This window comes from Brachyhypopomus gauderio, chromosome 1 (genome assembly GCF_052324685.1).
Source record: "Brachyhypopomus gauderio isolate BG-103 chromosome 1, BGAUD_0.2, whole genome shotgun sequence".
NCBI lineage: Eukaryota > Metazoa > Chordata > Actinopteri > Gymnotiformes > Hypopomidae > Brachyhypopomus > Brachyhypopomus gauderio.
Genome location: NC_135211.1, coordinates 45,986,203 through 46,008,743, shown reverse-complemented (window position 1 = coordinate 46,008,743; position 22,541 = coordinate 45,986,203). Strand labels below are relative to the sequence as shown.

Sequence of the window (22,541 nt, the reverse complement as noted above, 5' to 3'; positions counted from 1 at the left end):
TCAGTGGAAGTTTCAGAAGTTGAGTCCAAGTTTTTTCTATTTTTTCTTAACCCTTAGGTTTTGTTGACCTCACGTTTCTTGAGTGTTCCCGGTGCACATAGACCAGTCTATTTTACAGTCCCACCAGGATTTCGCGGGCCTTTTTTGTGATTGTTGTGGGCTAAAATGTTTGATGTTGCGGGCGTTTTTCAAAAAAATTGCGATGGAAGTTGCGGTGTGTTTTTGCTTTTTTGTGAGTACATTACAATAGGGAGTAAATGTATGGTTTCCTCTATTTAGTAGTCCATTTTAATTATCTATTTACCTATTTATTCAGGGTTGCCAAATTTCAAGATCGCTTGAAGTGAGATTTGAACCTGGAGGGGGTGGCGAACATTAATTGTTGACCGGGGGGGGGGGTTAGCGAACGTAAGTTGTTACCGGGTGGCCTGTAAAATGGACACAAATTAAGTATTATATCGAGATCGATCGCCAGTGGTTGGCGCCAGAGCGAACTAGATATGGATCAGAGATAAATAAACTTTATCACTGACTTTAAACTTTATCTCAGTTTAAAGTTTAAACCTATAAACTTTATCTCAGACCCTCGCCGCTTGCGTGCGCTGCAGTGACTTCGCGGGCTACTGTTGCATTGTGGGGAATGTAGTGTTTGTGCGTGCAAAACACCATCGGGCGGCTGTGGCCTGCGGGCCGGTTCTAATAGTAATTAAATATCATCCAGGGGGCCATAGATAATCAATTCGCGCGTCGAATCTGGACAGTTTATCCCCGCTTTCATGTAGTGTACCGGGATACTGCTTTTCCCTATCTTTTTGCCGTTATTTTCGTCGCTCATGCTGCTTTCAGTCTACTCCTCTTGAACGTATATACGGAAGTAAGGCGGGAGTTTGTCGATGTCACATCAAGACGACATCAGTGATTGGTTAAATTTGCGGGAAAGTTGCGGTGATTGGCTGAAGTTGCAACACCGCCCTGAATTCGCGGGGTTTGCTTGAAGTTGCGTTGAAGTTGCAAATCGCGACTTTCTGGAGGGTCTGATTTTAACACAAAAAAATAATTTTCACCACCAAATTTATTGGTTTTATTAAACACTTTTAACTGTCAACAACATCTCAGATAGTTATCATGAATTTATAGAATTACACATAAAATATCTAGTGAAAATACAAATGCACTGAAAATATATTACAAAAGGGCAGCACGGTGGCTTGGTGGTTAGCACGTTTGCCTCTCAGCACTGGGGTCTTGGGTTCAAGTCCCTATCTGAGTGGAGTTTCCATGTTCTCACCGTGTTTGCGTGGGTTTCCTCCCACAGTCCAAAAACATGGAGGTTAGGTAAATTGGCAGTCCCTGACAAATTCTCCCTGAGTGTGTGTCTCTCTCTGTTCAATAAAAAAACAAGTTAGTGTGTGTGTGCGCTTGTATGCGCAGTGGTGGATGGTGCTCTGCCACTAGGGTCTGTCCTCTCTCCCCTTCCTGCACCCCATTCAGTCCCCCAGGGGGCTGTGGATCCCGGTAGACAGTACGCTGTGCGCAATTGGCTGCCGCTTCTCGCCGGTGTGTGATTGGTTGTCTGTGACGTAGCTGTGATAACAATTGTAAAGCGCCTTGGGTATCCAGATAAAGCGCTATATAAATTGAAGCATTAATTCAAAAGGAACATGTAATGAAGAAAAAAAATAAAATATCAAACTCAACGTGCGCGCGCGCGTGTGAATTCATGCACATTGCAAACATAGGCATAGTGTGTGTGTGTGTGTGTGTGTGTGTGTATATGTATGGGGATGTTTTCTGTCTGATAGATGAATATATTCTGAATACCTATTCATTTCCTGTGACGGTCACGTTTGACCGGCAACAACACAGATGTAAAACGTTGGTTTAAAACACTCAAAATTCAATAAAAAAGATGATCATCACTTTTATATGTTCCAGTGCATAGTGTGGAGGATGGCATAAGGCCTTGCAGCAATCAGATGTAAAACACAATATTTATGAGTGGTTTAAGACCCGAACACGACAGGTAATACAAATTTTCAATTTGATCATCATCTAGGTTTGAAAGGCTGTGGCGAGGTCTCTGGGTAGCTGTAACATGCATCTACTATGATGTTCTCCATTACCTGGAAGGAGAGGGCTTCTTCAGCATTTCCAACACCACGCATATCTTCTGTTGCCACTATGTGTTCCTACCATGAGTGCAGGAAGACCTAGATACTTTCTGCAGTGGTTGGGACAATCACCCACTAAGAACAGAAAGCCACATGACCCCTAATTAACTGTGGGTGCTGGGTCATTCACATCACCCAGTTCCTGCAGCAGATAGCACAGAGGTACATGCCAAGTGTAATGATTTTAACAAATAGTGTGGTTTATGTATAAACAATTTGGAAGTGACAGTGACATCCACATAAGTGTATACAACTTTTTTGTAGGGAATGGAGATTCCCAATATTGAGTGGGACAACAGCGGACTTCCCAGTGATGACCACTCAAACATCATTGTCCCACACACAGAATGCCCACTGACAGAAGAACAGATGACAGCTTTGAGAGATGCAGTTAACCCAAGAGCTGCATCCCAGTCCTCTGGCTGTGATCTTTACATTTCTGCTGTAAAATTTTTGTCTCTTTAAATTAACAGATCTGAGACTAGGAATGAAAACATCTTTACATTGAGTTTCAAACTTAAGGTCGAATGAAAGATTTATGGAAATTTTTCTAATCAGTTTTAGTTTGAGCAATAAAAAAAACTCAATGAAAAAACTGAAGTGCATCTTCATTATTTTTAATGAGGCATTGCAGTAAATAAATGTATTTATTTAAATATTGCTTAAACTTTTAAATGTTTCAAAACAGATTAAGAATTTCCATTGTCACACAAGACCAAATCCTGTCTGGCAAGTACAAATACATGCCAGGATGTCATTTTTGAAAGAGGTGTAATCCTTATAATGCCCTGGGAATTATAATGACTGTATATATAATGGTACGTCGCCGTTGACTCCCATTGTGAACTTTTGAAGCCACCAAGATGGCTGCACGGACACCGCCATCTTAGATGCGCTTGCGCAGTAGATGAAAATTGGAGCCAGAGCATGCGCATTAGAACTGGTAGGCAGGACAGTATCTCCGCAAGAGACCGTATCTCTGCCCCGACATTCGTTAGGATACGCCCCCCAGTATAGACACTTTTGACATTTTACAAAATAAACAAAGGTAAAAGGTTTTAATACTGCTGTCGAGTTTTGCTGTTTTGATGTTGAGCACGTTCACGTTTGAGCGTCTGGAATTAGATGTGAACCAATGCAGCTATTAACTGTCAATCACCTTATCCCCCACGTCAACTAAGATCACAGGGTGCTGGTCTGTTATTAGTTCCACAAATTAACAAGGTAACAGCAGGGGGAAGAGCCTTTTCTTATAAGGCCCCCCAGCTTTGGAATAATCTTCCTAAATGTGTCCGGGACTCTGACACAGTCACAATCTTTAAATCTAGGTTGAAAACCCACTTATTTAGTCTAGCGTTTGATAATTAATATCCCCCTTAGATAAAGGTACAGATCCAGGGGTTCATAGACGAAGGGTTTTACGGTAGACTGGGGTGCTGGTGCTGTCATCCTGTCACTGCTCGTGGTCAGTCAAGTTTGTTGACAGTGCAGTGGACGGATGCCATTGTCTCAGAATGCCCCCAAGCCTATGTTACCTTCTGGTTCTGCCTTTTTTAGCTAGGCTGTAATAATTTAACTTAGTGCCGGAGTTGCTGCCACACTCCAGAAATGTTTATAATTTTACCTGTCCTGTATATGTCCTCATACAGAGCTAATTTTCCGTTTCATTTCTCCACATGGCTGCCCGCCTGCTTGAGGAATAATGATGGACATTATTACATCTTTTATATTCGGTCTAAATGGACATTATTGCATCTTTTACATTCTGTCTACATTGTTGTTGTTGTCATGGTGACCGGTGTCGGCCAGGGGAGGATGGACTCCCCCCCTGAGTCTTGGTTCCTCTCAAGGTTTCTTCCTCATGCAAAAAACTAGGGAGTTTTTCCTTGCCACTGTCGGCTTTGGCTTGCTCACTGGGGGCTAGGACTCGGCACTTGTAAAGCTGCTTTGTGACAACAACTGTTGTAAAAAGCGCTATATAAATAAAATTTGATTGATTGATTGATTATCGCCACATCCCTTTAAATAACACTTAATAACTTATATAAAATCTGTTTATCGTAGAGAAAAACACTGGGAGAGATACTAACGCAATGGGTGTAATAGAATTGACAAAATATAATTGCTCAAAAAACTTATTTTACGTGTAATAAAAATTCAAGAGTGACTGATTCTATTTCTTAAACACATGGATTGTTAAGGGGTCTGAGATGCCTCTAAATTCAGTACAGTGTTATCATAGTGAACATATTAGGCTGACTGAGGTGATTTTGGGAATTGTAGTTTTCAAGCTATTTCCTGGTTTCCTTTGCAGACCATGAGAGTACGTCAACATAGAGAAATTCATCATCTTGTTGTCAAGAGGAAATTTAGAAGACCTGCTAAAAGACAGCTAGCTGTAGCCAAAACATTTATATTTTTTGTTAATAGGACTAAAGTCAAAAGCAGAATCTTAACAATAAGGGTTCCCGCACTATGTAATTGAACCCTAATAATAATAATTTGAAATAAACATACAGGGGTTGGAAAATTAAACTGCCAGTGCCACTCACTTCCATCACCAAACTGGTGGACAAGCTGGAGAGAAAAGACTGTTCCAAGTTCACATACTCTGACAGGACTGCGGAATCCAGGACCCCTGAAGACATGTACTTCCTTCATATATCAGACACCTCCTTTAAAACTGAGGTAAATTCAGATGTCGGTGAAAAATTGTGATAAATGGTTCTAAAGCCTCAAGCCTGAACTGTAGTAGCATGTTAGATATATGCCCTCCATTTAGTGTAAGTAGTCAATCAATCAATCAAAGTTTATTTGTATAGCGCTTTTCACAACACGTCACAAAGCGCTTTACAGGATTTAAAAGGTTAACAATACTATGGGTCCAGAACCCTAATGAGCAAGCCAAAGGCGACAGTGGCGAGGAAAAACTCCCTATGAAGGTGGGGAATAGGAAGAAACCTCGGGAGAACCAACTCAAAAGGGAACCCATCCTCCATTGGGCGGCCCGTTAACACACAAATTACACAAAATACAGACAAATACACAAGTCACACACAAATCACACAATCAGACTAAGTAAAGGTAAAAATGAAAGTTCTGGGTTTTGATATTGTCACTGTAAATGTCTGTTGATGAACGCCAGGCGTAGTGAAGTAGTGAATAGTGAAGTAGTGAATGGTCGGTGAAAATAACTATTTTATTGTCTTGATTTAGACTACAGAGAGGAGGAAGAGGGAGGCTGAGATGCTGGAGAATCTGGGAAAGCCCACAGAGTTTCTGGACGAGTGCTACATTAACAAGGCTGCTATTCTTCCACACCTCTGTTCACTCCCAACCACTGCTCATTCATCGAACACAGACATGAGCTCCATCTGTGGGCAGCTGAGCAGAGACGAGCACTTGATGAGCCCTTGACACGGCTAGTGTGTAGGAGTACCAAGGCATCTACCACCGTGTCGTGGATCCCATGCTCAGGAGTCCCTCCGGACAGTCTCGGCCCTACAGCTTGGATCTGGGCCGCAGGATCAAGCAGCGCCTGTGGGAGGTGCTGCACTGTCCCAATCAACAAGAGGAAGTGCAGCCTGATGGACAGGTCCATGTTACTGAGACCTTCTGCACACCTACTCTCAAAAGCTTCGCGCCACATGTTGAAGTGGACATCCGTGGAGAATCCATGCCGCAACAGCCTAAGAAGAAAAGGCCAAGACACTAACAATTATTTTTCTCAATTTTAAATAGTCATTCAGTGTCACACTATACAGTCCGTGCTACAACACTGCTCCATAAAAATACCTCGTTACATCTTCCCTTTCTTTTCTATATCACACAACTCATTCAAATACATATATAACAATGCATTTGATTCAACAAACCACTTAATATTCAAAGTTCATATAGTGTTAGAGTTGAAAGTTTGTACATTGTACCTTCTTTCACAATTTTTTAGTTAAACTTTGAAAGACCTCCAGAGGAAAAAAAAGCATCAAATTTTAATAGTGCTAACAGCTAACTATTTAGGGAGTGAAACTAACACTACTGAAATAGTAAAAATAAATAAATAACTCAGTGTTACTTTATGTGACGCTGGGCGGCGACAGACGGACGAGACACAGAATCCGTATTTCGTCTTGACAGACGTCACTTTTATTTTACAATTATTGCGCAATCGGCGCACGAATACTTAACAGGTACACACAACGTGTAGACTTAGACAACGACGAGCACAGGACACTGCGCGAGCGCACATTAAATAGACAAACCACAGTAGCCCCACGTGATCACGAGACAATTCACAGGTGAGACTTATTAATCACACAACAAAACCCTACCCACGTATATACACTGACGCAGACAAAGCACGTGGACTACGTTGACACACGCCCAAAAGGGAGGGGCCGGGGTCCTCAACGTGACAGACGCCCCCTCCAAGGGCACTACCCGTCCCGGGGTGCCAACAGGACCGAGTGCCCCGAACCCACGACGATGGGCGGATCCGACGCGCTCAGTCCTGCGTCTGGGAGGTGACCGCCCTTGGTGAAGCGTCCGCCACGGACCGCCTAGAACACCCTCCCTGGGAAGACGGGGGAAAAGACGGAAGACACATTAAACGGAACGTTCACAAACACACACACAGTGGCACAAGAGGGAAAAACGGGTTTGGTAAACAAAGGGGAAGACTGACAAACACGGGAACACACACACACACGACATGGGCGCCAGGCTGCGCGCCAGCAGGAGAGTGATGAGGGACGAGAGGTCGGGAGCTACTGGTGCAGTAGGCGCTGCGGGTGGCGGTGCTCCTCCTGCAGTCCCTCCACCGGACGCAGCGCGGCGGGTGGACGTGCCCGGCGCAGTGCGGCGGTCGGACGTGCCCGGCGCAGCGCGGCGGGCGGACTCTCCCCCCAGCTGGTCGTAGGGGATGTCCCTCTCGCCTTGCGACCGCTCTCCGGAGTCGGCTGTGGGCTCTTCCACCTCCATGTCTTCCGCCTCGCTGCCCCGGCTCCAACTCATGGGCTGCTCCGGACTGCCACCCCGAGAGCAGTCCATGTTATCTCCTCCGGAGCGACCGGAGGGTGCACTCCACCCTCCCTTTACCGTCCCAACCGAACACTCAGAGGGGGGTGGACTGACCTCCTCCTCGGAGTACACGTCGCTGTCCGTGCACTCTGAGACGTCCGAGTGCACGGACCGCGGACGTTCCTCCTCCTCTTCCTCGCCGTAATCGGCGGGGTCTGGCGAGTGCTCCGACGGAGGGTAGTCTCCGATGTCGACCTCTTCCCCCTCCCCTTTGACGGAAGAGGAACCAACGGGCGGAGGGAGGTAGTCCTCTTCCTCGGACTCCTCCTCCTCCTCTGACCCGTAGTCGCGTCCGGAAGCGTCTTCCAGCGACAAGGGGTAGCCCTCTCCGTCTCCACAGTAGTCCACGGTGGAGGTATCGTCCAGAGATGGGGGGTAGTCCTCCTCCTCTCCACCATAGTCCACCGTGGATGCGTCATTCATCGAGGGGGGGTAGTCACCCTCCTCCTCCTGCTCCTCCTCGGAGTCCTCCTCTCCGAACTCGCTCTCTGGGGTGGACTCGGTAGCACCCATGACGAACGAGCCCACCCTCAGAGGCGAGAGAGCGCGGGCTGGAGGAGCGTGTCTCTCCCTCCAGATTCTTACCGCGCCCTGCCGGAAGATCTCTGCTAGATCAGGGTCTCTCTCCTCGACCTTCTGGGCTGAGGTCAGCTGGAGGGCGCATACCGGGTCTGACATCAGCTGTTCCCGAGTCGGCGAGGGTATGCGGCGCGGGGGCGAGGAGGAGGAGCGGTGGTGCCTTTTGCTGGGACGCAACGCCTTCTTAGGCCGGGTGGCGTATCCTGGCATGTTCGGGTGTCTCTGGTCGGCTCGTCGTTCTGTGACGCTGGGCGGCGACAGACGGACAAGACACAGAATCCGTATTTCGTCTTGACAGACGTCACTTTTATTTTACAATTATTGCGCAATCGGCGCACGAATACTTAACAGGTACACACAACGTGTAGACTTAGACAACGACGAGCACAGGACACTGCGCGAGCGCACATTAAATAGACAAACCACAGTAGCCCCACGTGATCACGAGACAATTCACAGGTGAGACTTATTAATCACACAACAAAACCCTACCCACGTATATACACTGACGCAGACAAAGCACGTGGACTACGTTGACACACGCCCAAAAGGGAGGGGCCGGGGTCCTCAACGTGACACTTTAACTCGAGTTAACAAAGTAACATCAAGTGTTAAATGTTTGAACTATTTCGAAAGTGTTAATTTAACTCTGCAGTGTGTGGAGCTATATAAACCCTCAAAAAGTGTTAAAATTAACTCTGTGGGAGTCAATTCAACACTGGATTTTTTGCTGCGTTGGCTGAAAGCGCACTTTAGATCTTGAAACACTTGTTAAAATAATACCCCTGTTATGAGGACTTCTAGTTGCTGGGCAGATTTTTGGCCTCTAGTGGATTAGGCAAATTTAAGCAACTGGGATACATTTGATTGGATAGCTGGTTTGCGTCATAGGATTTTCATGATTGGTTCCAATCATGAAATGAAAGTCCAATTTTGAATGGGTGTTGAAGTCAAAAGGCAGAGATATTTTGGTTTCTGTGCCTTTTTAATTATCAAAACATTTTTATGAAAAACAGTTACATGAAATATAGTGTTGACAGTATTAAAATGATTTTCTTTTACAATCACTTATTGCATAAAAGTGGTCTGAGGGACAGCGATAAATGTGATATATAATGCTAGATATGTACGAGGGAAGTTCTGAACCAGAAGTTCTATCAAATGTTAATGTTGAAGAACTTTTGCCAAAAAAGGAGCCAAGTCCGTTTGGAAATATTTTGGGTTTAAAAGGTCGGACATGGAACAAATGGTAATTTTCTGCAAATGCTGTCGAGCAAAAGTTGTCGCGGCTGGTGGTAACATGAGCAATCTGCTGCACCACCTTAAACATAAACATGCTCTGGAGTACCAAGAGTGCATGGAACTAAAAGCAGTGCCTTCTATATCAAGTAAAACTGATAAGGTTAAAGGACAGGCGAGTCAGACCTCACTTCTTGAAGCGTTTGCTAAAGGTACTTCATACGACAGAAAAAGCAAGCGGTGGATGGAGGTAATAAACCCAATAATGCATTATATAGCGAATGACTTGGGTCTGATCAGCATGGTCGAGAAAGACGGATTCAGGGCTATGATAAAGACGCTCGATTCCAGATACGACATCCCAAGTCGAAAATACTTCAGTGAAATAGCGATCCCCAAGTTGTACCACGAATACAGAGGGAAAATACAAGCAGATGTGGCTGCAGCTCTCCATTATTCAACGACTGCAGATTTGTGGTCAAGTCGCACAATGGAACCGTATTTGAGCTTGACGATTCATTATATAAACGATGACTGGCAACTGAAGAGTCACTGCCTCCAAACAAGCTACTTCCCAGATGACCACACCGGTGAATTGCTGCAGGCTTGCGAGAAGCACTCGATGCCTGGGGGCTTGCAGAGCACATGCAAGTGGCCATCACCACAGACAGTGGGGTAAACATCAAGAAGGCTGTGAATATTAACAAGTAGACAAGGCTGCAGTACTTTGGACACAGGCTTCACACAGCAATAGGTATGTAATTGTCACTGAAATAATGTATAATTACTTTAAGTAATGGTAAACCACATATTGCATACAAATGTGTATAAGGTATCTATCATATCTTTTCAGTCAGGGTTTTAATTTATGCATAATTTAGTTTAATTTACTCTGTGGGCTTGTGAAAATTATTTGTAATTGAATTAATAAATGAGATCCTTTTAAGACTTTCCATAAATTTACATTTACGGCATTTGGCAGACGCCCTTATCCAGAGCGACTTACACTTTTTTAATCTCATTTTTATACAAGTGAGCAATTGAGGGTTAAGGGCCTTGCTCAAGGGCACCTCAGTCATGGCCTCAGGTCTGGGAATCAAACCCCGACCCTCCGGTCACAAGACCAGTTCCCTAACCACCAGGCCATGACTGCCCACATAAATGAATCTATAAATGAATGAGTCATCATTTGGATTACCCAAGAAAACATCTGAAAATGATAACTAATAGAATTGTTTTTACAGAGACGGGTGCAAAAGATGATCGCATACATCGTGCAATAGGTGTCTGCAAAAAAAAATTTGTCTTCCTTCTCATACTCCTGGAAGAAATGGAGGGATCTGGGCCTTACTCAGGAGGAACTGGGCCTGCCAAAGCACATGCTCATAGCTGAGACTGCTACCAGGTGGGGGTCACGTCAGAAGATGATAGAAAGAGTACTTGAACAAGAGCGCGCCATTAGTCAGGTTTTAAAAGCTGACAGAAAGTGTAGGGACTTGGTGCTCAGCTGGCAGGATGTGGATGTGCTAGAGTCTGTGAACAAGGTGTTGAGACCACTCCAGGAGTTTACAGATGCATTGTCAGGAGAGCACTATGTCAGTGTTTCATATCTCAAGCCTGCGCTCCATCTCTTCAACACAAGCATTCTTGCTGCAGAGGAGAATGATTCTAGACTGACCAATGACTAAGAAACACATTCTAACCTACTTGAGAAATATTCAGATCCCATCTTGGATGACCTCCTGGATATCATATCTCCTCTTGATCCACAATTGAGAAAACAACATACATAAAGAAGGAAAAGGTGGAGCACATTATATCCAGAGCTGTAGAAGAAATAAAGTCACTAAAAGATCAATATGAAGCACTGGCATGCCGACTGGTGCAGCAGCAGAGCCTGTCCATCCTCCAGAGGAAAAAAGAAAAAAAAAACATCCAGCTTTTAAAAAAAGCCCAGTATGGTCTCCAGCAGAGTTAGGCTGTCCAATGAGGAAAACATCACAATGGAGCTGAGAACGTACCTGAACACTAGAGGTTGACAGTGATGCAGACCCTTTAGAGTGGTGGAAATGCTACCAAGTAGGGATGGGGAGATTCACATTCGGTGATTCGACACACGTCTGCGATTCAACGTGCATCAGGTTTAATTTGCGGGTGAATTATCTCTAGCCTTTTTGCATTGTGAAATTGAAAAGTGAAAGTATTGTTTACAGCAGCTGCTACATGCTGCAATAATAGTTTTATTTTTACGTTGTTATTTAATGTTTATTTGTAAAATGGAATTAGAGCCATTTATGTTCATTACTTAGTCAGTCAACTATCTGAAAACTTGTGTAGCAGTTAAGTCTAGCAGACAGTTGTGTGTTGCAGATCATAATTTCAGGGTAGCCAACTTTTGACGTTCGCTTGGAGTTAGATTTTAACCTGGAGGAGGTGGCGAAGGTAAGTTGTAGGGAGGGGAGGGGGGGGGGGGGGGACGTAAAATGGACACAAATTAAGTGTTATATCGCGATTTATCGATCGCTGGTGGTTGGCGCCAGAGCGAACTAGTAACTCATTGAATCATATATGTGGATCAGAAGTAAATAAACTGGATTTTTTTTTTCGGCGTGAGATATCGCGTGAGAGCATGTGAAAACAGTCAAATGCGTGTGTCTCGCGATCAATGCGTGAGTTGGCAACCCTGTAATTTTCACCATGCACATTGTTAATACAGTACTTTTAACTACCATTTGAAAACTGATCATGTGGGGCCATGCGAATCTGTATTACATGTAATACTTAGGTGGAGACATTTTTCTAACAGTGGAATAGGGTACTCAACACTCAACTGCATTGATTGCGAGAAGAATTACTGCAGTAAACATCATTCATGGGGAAGAAAAAAAAAACCCCGTCAAATACCGTGAAACCAATATAATTTTGAAAAATACCGTGATATAGAATTTTGGCCATACCGCCCAGTTCCGAATATTATTCTGTTCTATACTTTCACACAAAGAAACCTACAAAGTCAACATTTACTAATGGACAGTGAATTTTATATTGAATCAATTACATAAATTTTGCACAGAAGCAGCAACTACCTAGCCAGCTAACTAGTTAGCCGGCCAGCTAGTAGCACACATCATGCCTAAATCTGACTACGCAAGTCTACTATTATAAAGAGACATATTGTAAAATAACCGATTGTCTTCTCCTAATGTACTTCATCAAAGGAACCAAACCCCTCTGGGTTTCAAGCTCCCTTACCTTCATCACCTGCATCACTACTAGCCAGAGGTGGGGACTCGAGTCACATGACTTGGACTCGAGTCAGACTCGAGTCATTAATATTAAGACTTTTGACTTGACTTGAAAAAATATTCAGAGACTTAGACTTGACTTGGACTTTTACACCAATAACTTGGGACTTGAATTGGACTTGAACCTGTTTACTTGCAAAGACTTGATTTTTTTTTACTCTAAATCTAAAACGCATATTAATATTTATAAAGTGCGCCCCATTAATTTCATTTCCGTCCTTCTGACGCAGACCGGCGTTACACCAGATTCTGTGACCGTCGAGTTGTGAGACCACAGGGGGCGCTATTTCACAGTTTCTGTTCAGAGGCACAAACGCTTTACGAATGCTACGTAAACTACGCTGATGCACTTTCTTTACTCGTTTTGTTGGTATCCACGAGCCAATATATGACCAATTCTGACAGCAGCCATCAGAATATGTGACCCCACTGAATCTCCAGGTAACAATAGTAGCCTACACCGTGACCCCACAATAACAGAAAACAATGAAAAAATAACCCTAACCTTTTATTAGTCTATATTTAAACATTTTATCCAAATGTTTAGAATAACCATTCGTAATGACAGCATCTTGCTTACGATGAAGCTTGCTATTTTCTTGTAAAATGAAAACGAAACATTCTTGTTTAAGTACATTTATGTAATTAAGAGAAGATAAAATGTAAATGATCTGTCATATTTTGACACCAACAAAACGAGTAAAGAAATGCATCAGCGTAGCATTCGTAAAGCGTTGGTGCCTGTAAAAAAGAAAAAGACTCGAAAGGACTTGAAATTCCAAGTTTCAGACTTGGGACTTGACTTGACGGTTGCCTGTCTTGACTCGAGACTTGACTTGAGTTGGCTGTCTTTGCTTGAGACTTGACTCGGGACTTGAGGATAAAGACTTGGACTTACTTGAGACTTGCAAAACACTGACTTGGTCCCACCTCTGCTACTAGCATTAGCTAGCTAGCAAGTAACAGACATCATGCCTAAATGTGAACCTAGTTGTGTAACTCCAGTATTATAGTGAGCGATATTGGAAAATAACATTAATTTAGCTATCATTAATTTATGCTTCTACATCAAAGGAATCAACCCCCCCTCAGGATTTCAAGCTACCTTTGTCACTACTATTTACGCTACAAGCGTTGTCTAGCAAGCTAGCATATAGCAGGTGTTGTGATTCAGCAGCTGTTCCATTCAGCGAGCTAGCCAGGCAGATTTAGAATGAGGGCAGAAAGGTTTCTACATTCATGCATTAGCGGTACATTCATAGCGATGTCATGATTATTTTTGGTCACATTTATGACTCTCCCCATCACATTGAGGGGAGTAGCAGGTGTAAATCTTAGTGACACACGAACCTGCAAATAAACGTAGGCATGATTTTAAAACTCTATTCATTAGTTCATAACTTCTACTATGGACAAAATTAAGGCAGACTACAGATTCAGGAAATGTTTTGAACCATGTTGCTACGGTGTCTTTGTAGAGATATTAATAAAAACATTGATGGCAACGGTGCCTCTGCAGACCGAAAAGGTTAAATACAAAACTTTGCACACCCTTACATTATTGTTAAGTTGGCTATAAAAGCAGCAAAAGAAGCAAGTGGGTTTAATGCATCAAAAAATAGCTATAATACTCCCTCTCTTGCTTGTAAAATATACTCTGAAAAGAGTGTGAGATTGTTCTTGGTCAGAGTTTAATGGATGATGACACAGAGACGGGGCAGAAGGCACAGAACTTCATCAAATTGCTTGACTCTGACTAGAACACATTTGTTTCACAGGAACAATCTGGAGCAGCAAAAATAGAACAAAGCCGATGTTCTCCCACTGACTGAGGACGTTATAAAATTGCAGAAATACTTAAAATTGTTGGAAGATGAATCTAAAAAACGTTTGTCCGAAAGTTCAGATTCTACAGCATGGAGAAATCTGTCTGAGTGTTTTAGCTCAGATTATACTGTTTAACCGAAGAGAAGGTGACTAAATGATGACGTCTTCCAGAGTTTATCGAAGCTTGAACAAGACTTGAGATAAGGGGAAAGAGGGGCTGCAGTACCTGTATTGCTCATTGACAGAATGTGCTCATCTCTCTTACAGAGCTAAGATCAAATGTTGGTGTACCAGTGACATGTTTGCAAGAATCGAGGCTGACACACACATCAGGAGATCAGACTGTCTTACGAAATTTGCTAATGCCTGTGGAGCAAAATTCCCTGAGAATCTCACATCTACAAAGCTACGCAAACAAGTGGTCACATTGTGTCAAATCATGAATAAAAATAAAAAAAATGAAATGGACCAGTTGGCCAAATTTATGGGGCAAAATATTCATATCCACCGGGAATATTACACTTTCTGAGAATAGTCTTCAGCTTGTCAAGATGAGCAAATTGCTCATGGCTATTGAGCAGAATGAATCCTGATGAAATAGACTTGAACCTTGTATGGTGAGTATTTAACTAAATGATGAAATATGAATAAAAACAACCACATACTGACAAAAATATGGTTTATACATATAACTGCAGATTGAAAAAAAAGCGTTGTTATTTTCCCCCTCACAATTCTGTTTTGTAAACACAGGATTTCACTTCCAAAAATATAAAGTCTGTACCAATTTCCATGAAAACAGCAAAGTTGAAGAGTGCAGTGAATTTTTAATTCCATTTTGCTTAAATTATTTTGATAAAACCTTTTTAATGCCATAGCAAAATGTACTGTGTATGATATCCCGGAAATGGATTGTAATTGCTTGATGTACATGTTCTATCTAGACCTCAATGGCCGAGACCAGCAGACCCAGAACTCCAGACACTGGAAATGACTCGCTGTTACAAGAACAGGATATGTACTCCACTTGAACCAATGTGCATTTAAATCACCATTATCTTTGCTTAAATATTTTGATTATGATCTGTATTGTCCTCGTTATACTGGCATCAGAACATTTTTTGGAATTGAACAATATATTTCGTTAAATCTCTGCATGATGTTACCTTTTTCTGACCGTGTACCCCGGCCATAGACAGGCCAGTGGAACTTCCTTGAAGTTCCTTGGGCTAGGGCTAGGGCTAGCTGACCCAAGACAAAATCACATGTCTGTCTGCTAATGTGAAACTGCTATCATTTGAGCAAGCACTTGAACCTTTGAAGGGTTCCTGGAAAGAAAGACTGAATCCTGTCTTTCAGCTGAAAAAGACCTAAGCCAGAGGTCTAGGAAGCATATAAGATTTTTTGTACACAATTCTATTCTGAGTAACAAAAACAAAGTTCATAGGCAGAGACAGAATTACAAAAAAAAAAAAATAGATGTTTTCTGGGGTTCTACATCTCTCCACAGGACAGGACTTTGCAGTGGTGCAGCAGGAGATTACCATGATGCTTGACTGTACACACTAGGGTGATGACTTTTATACAACCTCGTTTCCCTGTATCATAATTTGATGAGCTTTCATTTAAGATTAAATAAAATATTACATTCAAGGCAATTTGATTAAAAAACCTCACGCACAAAATGATTTGACTGTCCTGGCTGACGGCGCACAGCGTTATACGATGTTCTGGAAAATTCTATACATTTCTCTGCTACATAAATTATTGCACAAGTCGGTTTCATGACTTATGTTATATACAGTATATATTTTATATAATATATATATATATATATATAATATAGTTAATACAATTACATAAAATGCTAAAATGCCTACATAAATAACATTTCAAAGTGGTTTGTGCGTGACCTTTTTCAATATTTTAATGGAATAAACTTCATTTTAGTCATTAAACACTGGAGCTCCTGAGATTTCAAGGTTCTGAGGACATCACCCCTCCTTCTCCTGCCCAATTAGCAGGACCATACATGTTAATTTCAGAGAAAGACAGGCAGGAGCTCTGTGGTGCACCAGGTCTAGTTTGTAGTCTAAAATAAATAAATAAAGTTTAGCCCTGTTTCGGCGTTGTGTGAAGCACCACATATTGACATAAGTATTATTTAGAGCGGTGAACCATCATCATTAGCGTGGTATTGGCGTTATGTATGAAGCAAACGTCCCAGATTTTCTTGTGTATGCACTTCAATAGCGCCACACATTTACATGGCTGAACCAACCATTATCACGGGTTCATATTGTTCCCGTGAAACACATTATCATTAGCGTGGTATTGGCGTTATGTATGAAGCAAGCGTCCCAGATTTTCTTGTGTATGCACTTCAATAGCAGCAACAAAGTAATAAAGGTATAGTAAAGTAATATTTATTGTAAATAAGATATTTCGTTCGTGTAAATAACTTAGCGTCATTTATTTATTTTTACTCATACAGCATAGTAATATAATATTTTTTTGCAGTGATTATGCTTGTTTGACTGATATTTCGTTCGTGTAAATAAGATATTTCGTTCGTGTAAATAACTTAGCGTCATTTATTTATTTTTACTCATACAGCATAGTAATATAATATTTTTTTGCAGTGTTTACGCTTGTGTTTGACTGATATTTCGTTCGTGTAAATAAGATATTTCGTTTGTGTAAATAACTTGGCGTCATTTATTTTTACTCATACAGCATAGTAAGTAACAATATTTTTTTGCAGTGTTATATTCACGATATTCACGGATTGCCGTGATATTCACGGATATCTGATATTCACGGATTGCCGTGAACCATTATCACGGGTCCAATCACCTTTTATTGTTCCCGTGTATGCATGGGATTAGCCCGGTTTCGGCGTTGTGTGTGAAGCGCCACCTATTATAATAAAGTATAATTAGTATGCGCTGTTGTGAGTGTTCTTCAGAGTCATGATAAAAGCTGAAACCCAAAGGCAGGCGACTTACATTTTCACTACTATCCTGTGTGGAGACGACGCAAAACACCATGGCAAGACAGAGGACGTTCACCGGTCAAGAAGTTGCGGCTTTGCTGACCAACGAGGACTGCTGTGAGTCCGATGCGGGAGAAGGACCCTCCTGTTTTTTGACCAGCGATTCATCCGATGAAGAAAGAAGCAGTACATCGGATGAGGTACAAAAGAGCCCTCCAAGGAAGAGACGGACACAGGCTGACACCACACCCAAGGGGGAAAGAGTGTCCGAGAATGTGGTGATGAAGCTTATGAAGCCATACCTGGGCAAGGGCAGAACTGTAGCCACAGACAATTTTTTCACATCTCTTTCCCTGGCTAAGAAGCTGCTGGAATGCAACACGACTCTGCTTGGGACAATGAACAAGATTCGCCGAGAAGTTCCTTTGGAAGCCAAAAACGCCAAGGGACGTGAGAAGTTGTCAACGGAGGTGTACAGATCCGATGATGCACTTCTGACGGTGTATGCCTCCAAGCCCAACAAAACAGTTTGCGTTCTGAGCACTATGCACACGCACGTGGAGATTGCAGACGACCGCAAAAGGAAGCCAAACACTGTGACGGACTACAACCGGACGAAGGTATGCATGTGTTGGCATTGATAAATCAATTTATCATACATGAATGAATTTATTCAAAATATAACATGTACTTCTTTGTATTTGTTCTTTGCAGTGCGCCGTTGACATCATGGACCAGAAGGCGCGTGCATACACAGTGCGCGCAGGAACACGCCGGTGGCCCGTTGCAGTGTTTTATAACATACTTGACCTGGCAGCGATGAACGCGCATGTTTTGTACACGGCATGTACGGGGTCCACAGAGAGTAGGAGAGTTTTTATGTGTGCTCTTGCTGAGGAACTCCGTCTTCGTTTCCTACAGGAAAAGGAGTTGAAGAGAACGCCACGTCCTTCGCCTGCTCCTGGAAAGAAGACTACGTGTCAGGTGCAGACAAACTGCAGCCGGAACCACAGCATAACCCCGTGCGCTGCATGCGGCAAGTACACCTGTCGCAAGTGTAGGGCAGAGTGTCCCTGGCTGTGTGGCAACTGTGTACCTAAAACTACATGAAGGTACGTCGATAAGTATATTTATATATATATGAATGAATGAATGTTTCAATTTATATAGCGCCTTATCTAAATACCCAAGGCGCTTTACAATTGTTAACACAGCTACGTTACAGACAACCAATCACACACACATATATATACACACACACTATTATTTGAACATAACCAAAAATCTCTTCTCTTTCTGTTCCACAGTCGCACATCATGAAACCCGGTGTCACGGTCTGCCCCGCATCTCCTGCCATTTCATGTCTGTTTCCGTGTTAGTCCTGTTTATTTCTCGTGGTGGTTGCTGGTTATTTTTCTCATGGTTGCTGGAATTGGATTCCTGTTCTGTTATGACCCATGCCTGTGATATTTTCACAGAATCAATTTATACATGAATGAATTCGTTCTAAATATAATGTACTTCTGTGCGTGCATACACAATGCGCGCAGGAACACGCTGGTGGCCCGTTGACCTTGGCAGCGATGAACGATGAACCTGCCGCAAATGTAAGAAAGAGGGTCCCTGGCTGGTACACGTGAATGAATTCGTTCAAAATATAACACGTACTTTGTTCTTCGCAGTGCGCCGTTGACAGACATCATGAAGGTGCGTGCATACACAGTGCGCGCAGGAAAACGCCGGTGGCCCGTTGCATGCGGCGAGTACACCCTGGCTGTGTAGCAACTGTTGGCTACAACTACATGAAGGTACGTTGATAAGTAGGCCTACATACGTAACACCACATATGTTATGTATTTTTGTCTTCTGAAAGATTTTATTCAAAATGTAAGGTGTACTTTGAATTGTTCTCCACGGCATCAACGCGTGTGTTGCATGCGGCAAGTGCATCTGGCGAGTACACCCTCAACTTCAAGACACCCTCAACTTTCTTGACATTCCACTTCAAGAAACCCGGAATAGACATCCATGTTTGATCAAAATAAAGTTGTTTTACAGCACATGACACAAGTCTACAAAATTTCCGCTGTTTGTTGTAGGATCGGTAACATATACAGTCTGCTTGTTTGTAACCAAGTTTTTCGTGAAGTATCACGTTTGGTGCTTTGTATGAGCTTGGAGGTGAGCCGCTTGTGCTTTGGCAGGCGTATGAGCTTGGGGGTGAGACGCTTCCACCGCATTACCAAGACAATGGGCGTTAATCCCTTCACAGCAGGGGAGTGGGCTACATGGACCTTACTAGGCCGTCGGGTTCCTAGTAATAGGCAAAAGTTCATTAATTCGTGCTACACACTGAAACATTGTGGCCTACTTTGGAAGTTACAGGTATAGTCCCGCACCAACCATACGTGGTGCCCATGCTTTCTTCTCTCACCCCCTTTCTCTTCCGCAAATACACAACGTAGTTCCAGAATTTGTCAAAGCTTTGGGCTGTAAGTGTAAAGATCTTATATAAATGTCAAAAAGGGATGGCTCGGAGAACCCACGGAGGCCACACACTTCGAAGGCCGGGTAGGCTGCATTTCATGGCTGTTAAATGAGACAGTCTAGTCTTCGTAAGACGTATGTTTGCGTGACCATGCTCTGCCCTGTTACATACATTGTTAGCGAGCTGTCCGACAAAATGGAGCCATTTTCTGTTTTTATTGTTTATTTTTATTGAAGAACTAGGCATTATCCGTCGACGCATGCCATTCATGTATTTAAGGCCGAGAGCTGACTGTAACTAGGTCAAATATATTTAAGCTCAACTTTCAGGTTCATTTCACTATTCACAATAGCATTGTGCTCACAGCTAGCTAATTTACATTGGTGTTAGGTGCATATATCTCCAAAATCCTAAAATAAAATGAACTAAAACTTATAAGTATCATAGATTAATAATCCAGGCTGCGAATAGAAAATAATTTTCTATTTTTTAAATTTTATTTAATAAATGAATGCCATTGATGTGTTTTTTTTTATTTGAAATTTGATTTTGCATGTCTCCACTATTAAGTTATATATAATGTATGGTGATAAGCGTTGCTTGTTCCATATTCAGTGTTAAAGCAAATTTGTTTCGGTCCATATTAAAAGGTTAATTTGTTCAATGATGGTCCGCGACTTTGTTCAGGTTTAAAATTTTGGCCCACTGTGTTTGAGTATGACACCCCTGGGCTAAGGCGTGCTCAAGCTTATACAACAAAAATAAAAGAGAAGAACCAGTGGTTCAGGCTGTTGGTAGAAATCGACCTAAGAAGTGGTTTTGTCTCTTATCCCACCATGATGTCTTTTCCTAAACACTTAACAAACACTTTAATTTTTTAAGAGCATGTGCCTTGATCAGATGGGCATGTTCAGCCACTTTTGGGATAAGTGGTTTAACAAACTGGTCACTCCAGCTTGTGATAAAGGATATTTTCTGAAAGGCTGTCCAAGGGTTCTGAATGGCCATAAAGCCTTTGAGTATGTGTAAAATGAAAAGAAAACCAAACCGTTAGAGCACGATAAAACTAGAAACGGAAAACAACGCGGAAACCTCAACGCGTAAAAAAGAAACTAAGGATGCCATGGGTGTGAAAAAAGTGACTGGAAAATTATTTTATAAAATAAAACCTTTCCCAAAACAAATGAGAAACGGATAGGAAGAGAAATAGCTTGGGGAAAACTTGAGAGAGGCCAGATAGTGGCGTAGGAGATAGATACTCGAATAAGTAAAAGCTCAAGGCAGAGAAGAGCGAGAGAACAAGAGAGAAAAACAAATAAGGTGGCGAGACACCTTTAACTCGAGAACGCAACCAGAGACTTGGAGACAAGAGAAAGGGCTGAGAACATAACAGCGAGTCAAAACGATTCGGCAGTAATTCGTCTCCACAAGCTTCCTTAAGAAGCCAAGAAAACAGGTGACACAAATCACTGCTGATTACGCTGATTGAGTCTAGGACTAGGTGACCCCAGTGGTGGCTGGAGGAATGACATCTGAGCCAGTCCTGACAGTGGTCATGTTGTAGTTGCTTGGTTTTAATGGAGGCAAATGCATAAATGATGGCTGGTCTCAATGGTGCCAGCCCATCAGGAAGGTCTTGACCAGTAAATAACTATTTTGTGTTAAATGTGAAAAAGTAAGGAGGATGCCCAATTCTAATCTCCAGGAGTTCCTGAATTCTAGAAAAGTATGCATGAAACATTTTCAAAACTGTGGTTCTCCTAAAGAAGTCATGGATGCTGCTTTTGCTCCTGTTCTACCTATTCAGAGAGTGGACGCACTGACCTATAAACAATCTACATGAGACAACACGAATTCCTTTGGTGCTGACTTATCATCCCACTAATAAGACAGTGGCTAACATTTTTTAACATTTAAGGATCCTCCAGGATAATGTAGACTGCATCCATTTTTAAGGATCCTCCACTAATTTCTTAAACGAGACAAGAAGATTAAATACATGTTCATCAAGAATGATTTAATTAACCACTCAGATTCCAACTGTGGTACTGTAGCCTGCAACCAATCTACATGTACATTTATTAACACAACCACTAAAATAACAGCCACAAAAGGCCAATTGTCATCACTCATTCATTCTCATGCACCACAGCAGGAGTTGTAATCAACATTACATTGAAGAAAACAAGAGAATACTAGCCGATTGGGTTGATGAACACCTTCAGACCATCAGGATTAAGGATGTGTAATTTCCAGTGTCAAAGCATTTTAATATTAATGGACATTGTATTAACAACTTATCAGTTTAAAAACATATCAGTCTTGTTGGAAAAAAGAAAATTAAAGGCTAATAACTTGATGTGTCAATTTAGTGTTTTTCAGGAAGACTGTGGGAAAGCAGGAGTAAGGAGGCCTCAGTGGCCTTGAGGAGAACAGAAGAGGCCTATTCAGTGCAGGATGTGTAGCAAGCAGTTTTTAGATAACCAGGCACACAGGCTGGGAGAAGAGGAGCAGGTGAATTTCCATGGAGAGCAGCCAGGATTGGGGAGTTATCGAAACTTAACAAATCGAAACTTATGGACAGAGAGTATGAAAGAAAGGACATCGCCCAGCACGAGAGGCTTTTCGCTTGGACACTGCTGAGATCCACTTGGGTTAGGTAGATTCCTAGGCAACTAGCACCAGTGCACTGAAGAGTTTGTACCACGCATACTTCTATTATATTGCATTCAATTATATTCTATATAAATCATTTTAAAAGAACTTTTGTTGTCAAGACTTTGCTTGGACCACTCAGTCAAAAACCAGTCGGTTCATCGGGGCGGTGTTGGGGCCCGTCTGGGTCGGAGAAGAAAATT

At 42.4% G+C, this 22,541-nt stretch overlaps 1 protein-coding gene and 1 long non-coding RNA gene across 2 annotated transcripts in view; one reads left to right on the top strand and one right to left on the bottom strand.

Annotated features, from left to right (window-relative positions):
• Positions 1–4,108: 4,108 nt before the first annotated feature.
• The window catches only part of LOC143522219 (uncharacterized), a 66,592-nt gene continuing 48,159 nt past the window's right edge, over positions 4,109–22,541 (bottom strand). Inside the window, exon 4 of the long non-coding RNA XR_013132967.1 lies at positions 4,109–5,860. This is a non-coding gene — a long non-coding RNA (uncharacterized LOC143522219). The remainder of the gene's footprint in view (positions 5,861–22,541) is intronic.
• LOC143527689 (uncharacterized) lies at positions 17,480–18,589 on the top strand. The gene is made up of 3 exons (XM_077022982.1): positions 17,480–17,815; positions 17,910–18,307; positions 18,503–18,589. Exons 1-2 carry the CDS (start codon positions 17,486–17,488, stop codon positions 18,303–18,305), a joined length of 726 nt encoding a protein of 241 aa, XP_076879097.1. The 5' UTR covers positions 17,480–17,485; the 3' UTR covers positions 18,306–18,307; positions 18,503–18,589.

Coding starts and splice junctions, on each gene's coding strand:
- LOC143527689 (XM_077022982.1), top strand. CDS start 17,486: ATGAAGCCATACCTGGGCAAGGGCAGAACTGTAGCCACAGACAATTTT. Junction 17,816..17,909: donor CGGACTACAACCGGACGAAG/GTATGCATGTGT, acceptor TGTTCTTTGCAG/TGCGCCGTTGACATCATGGA.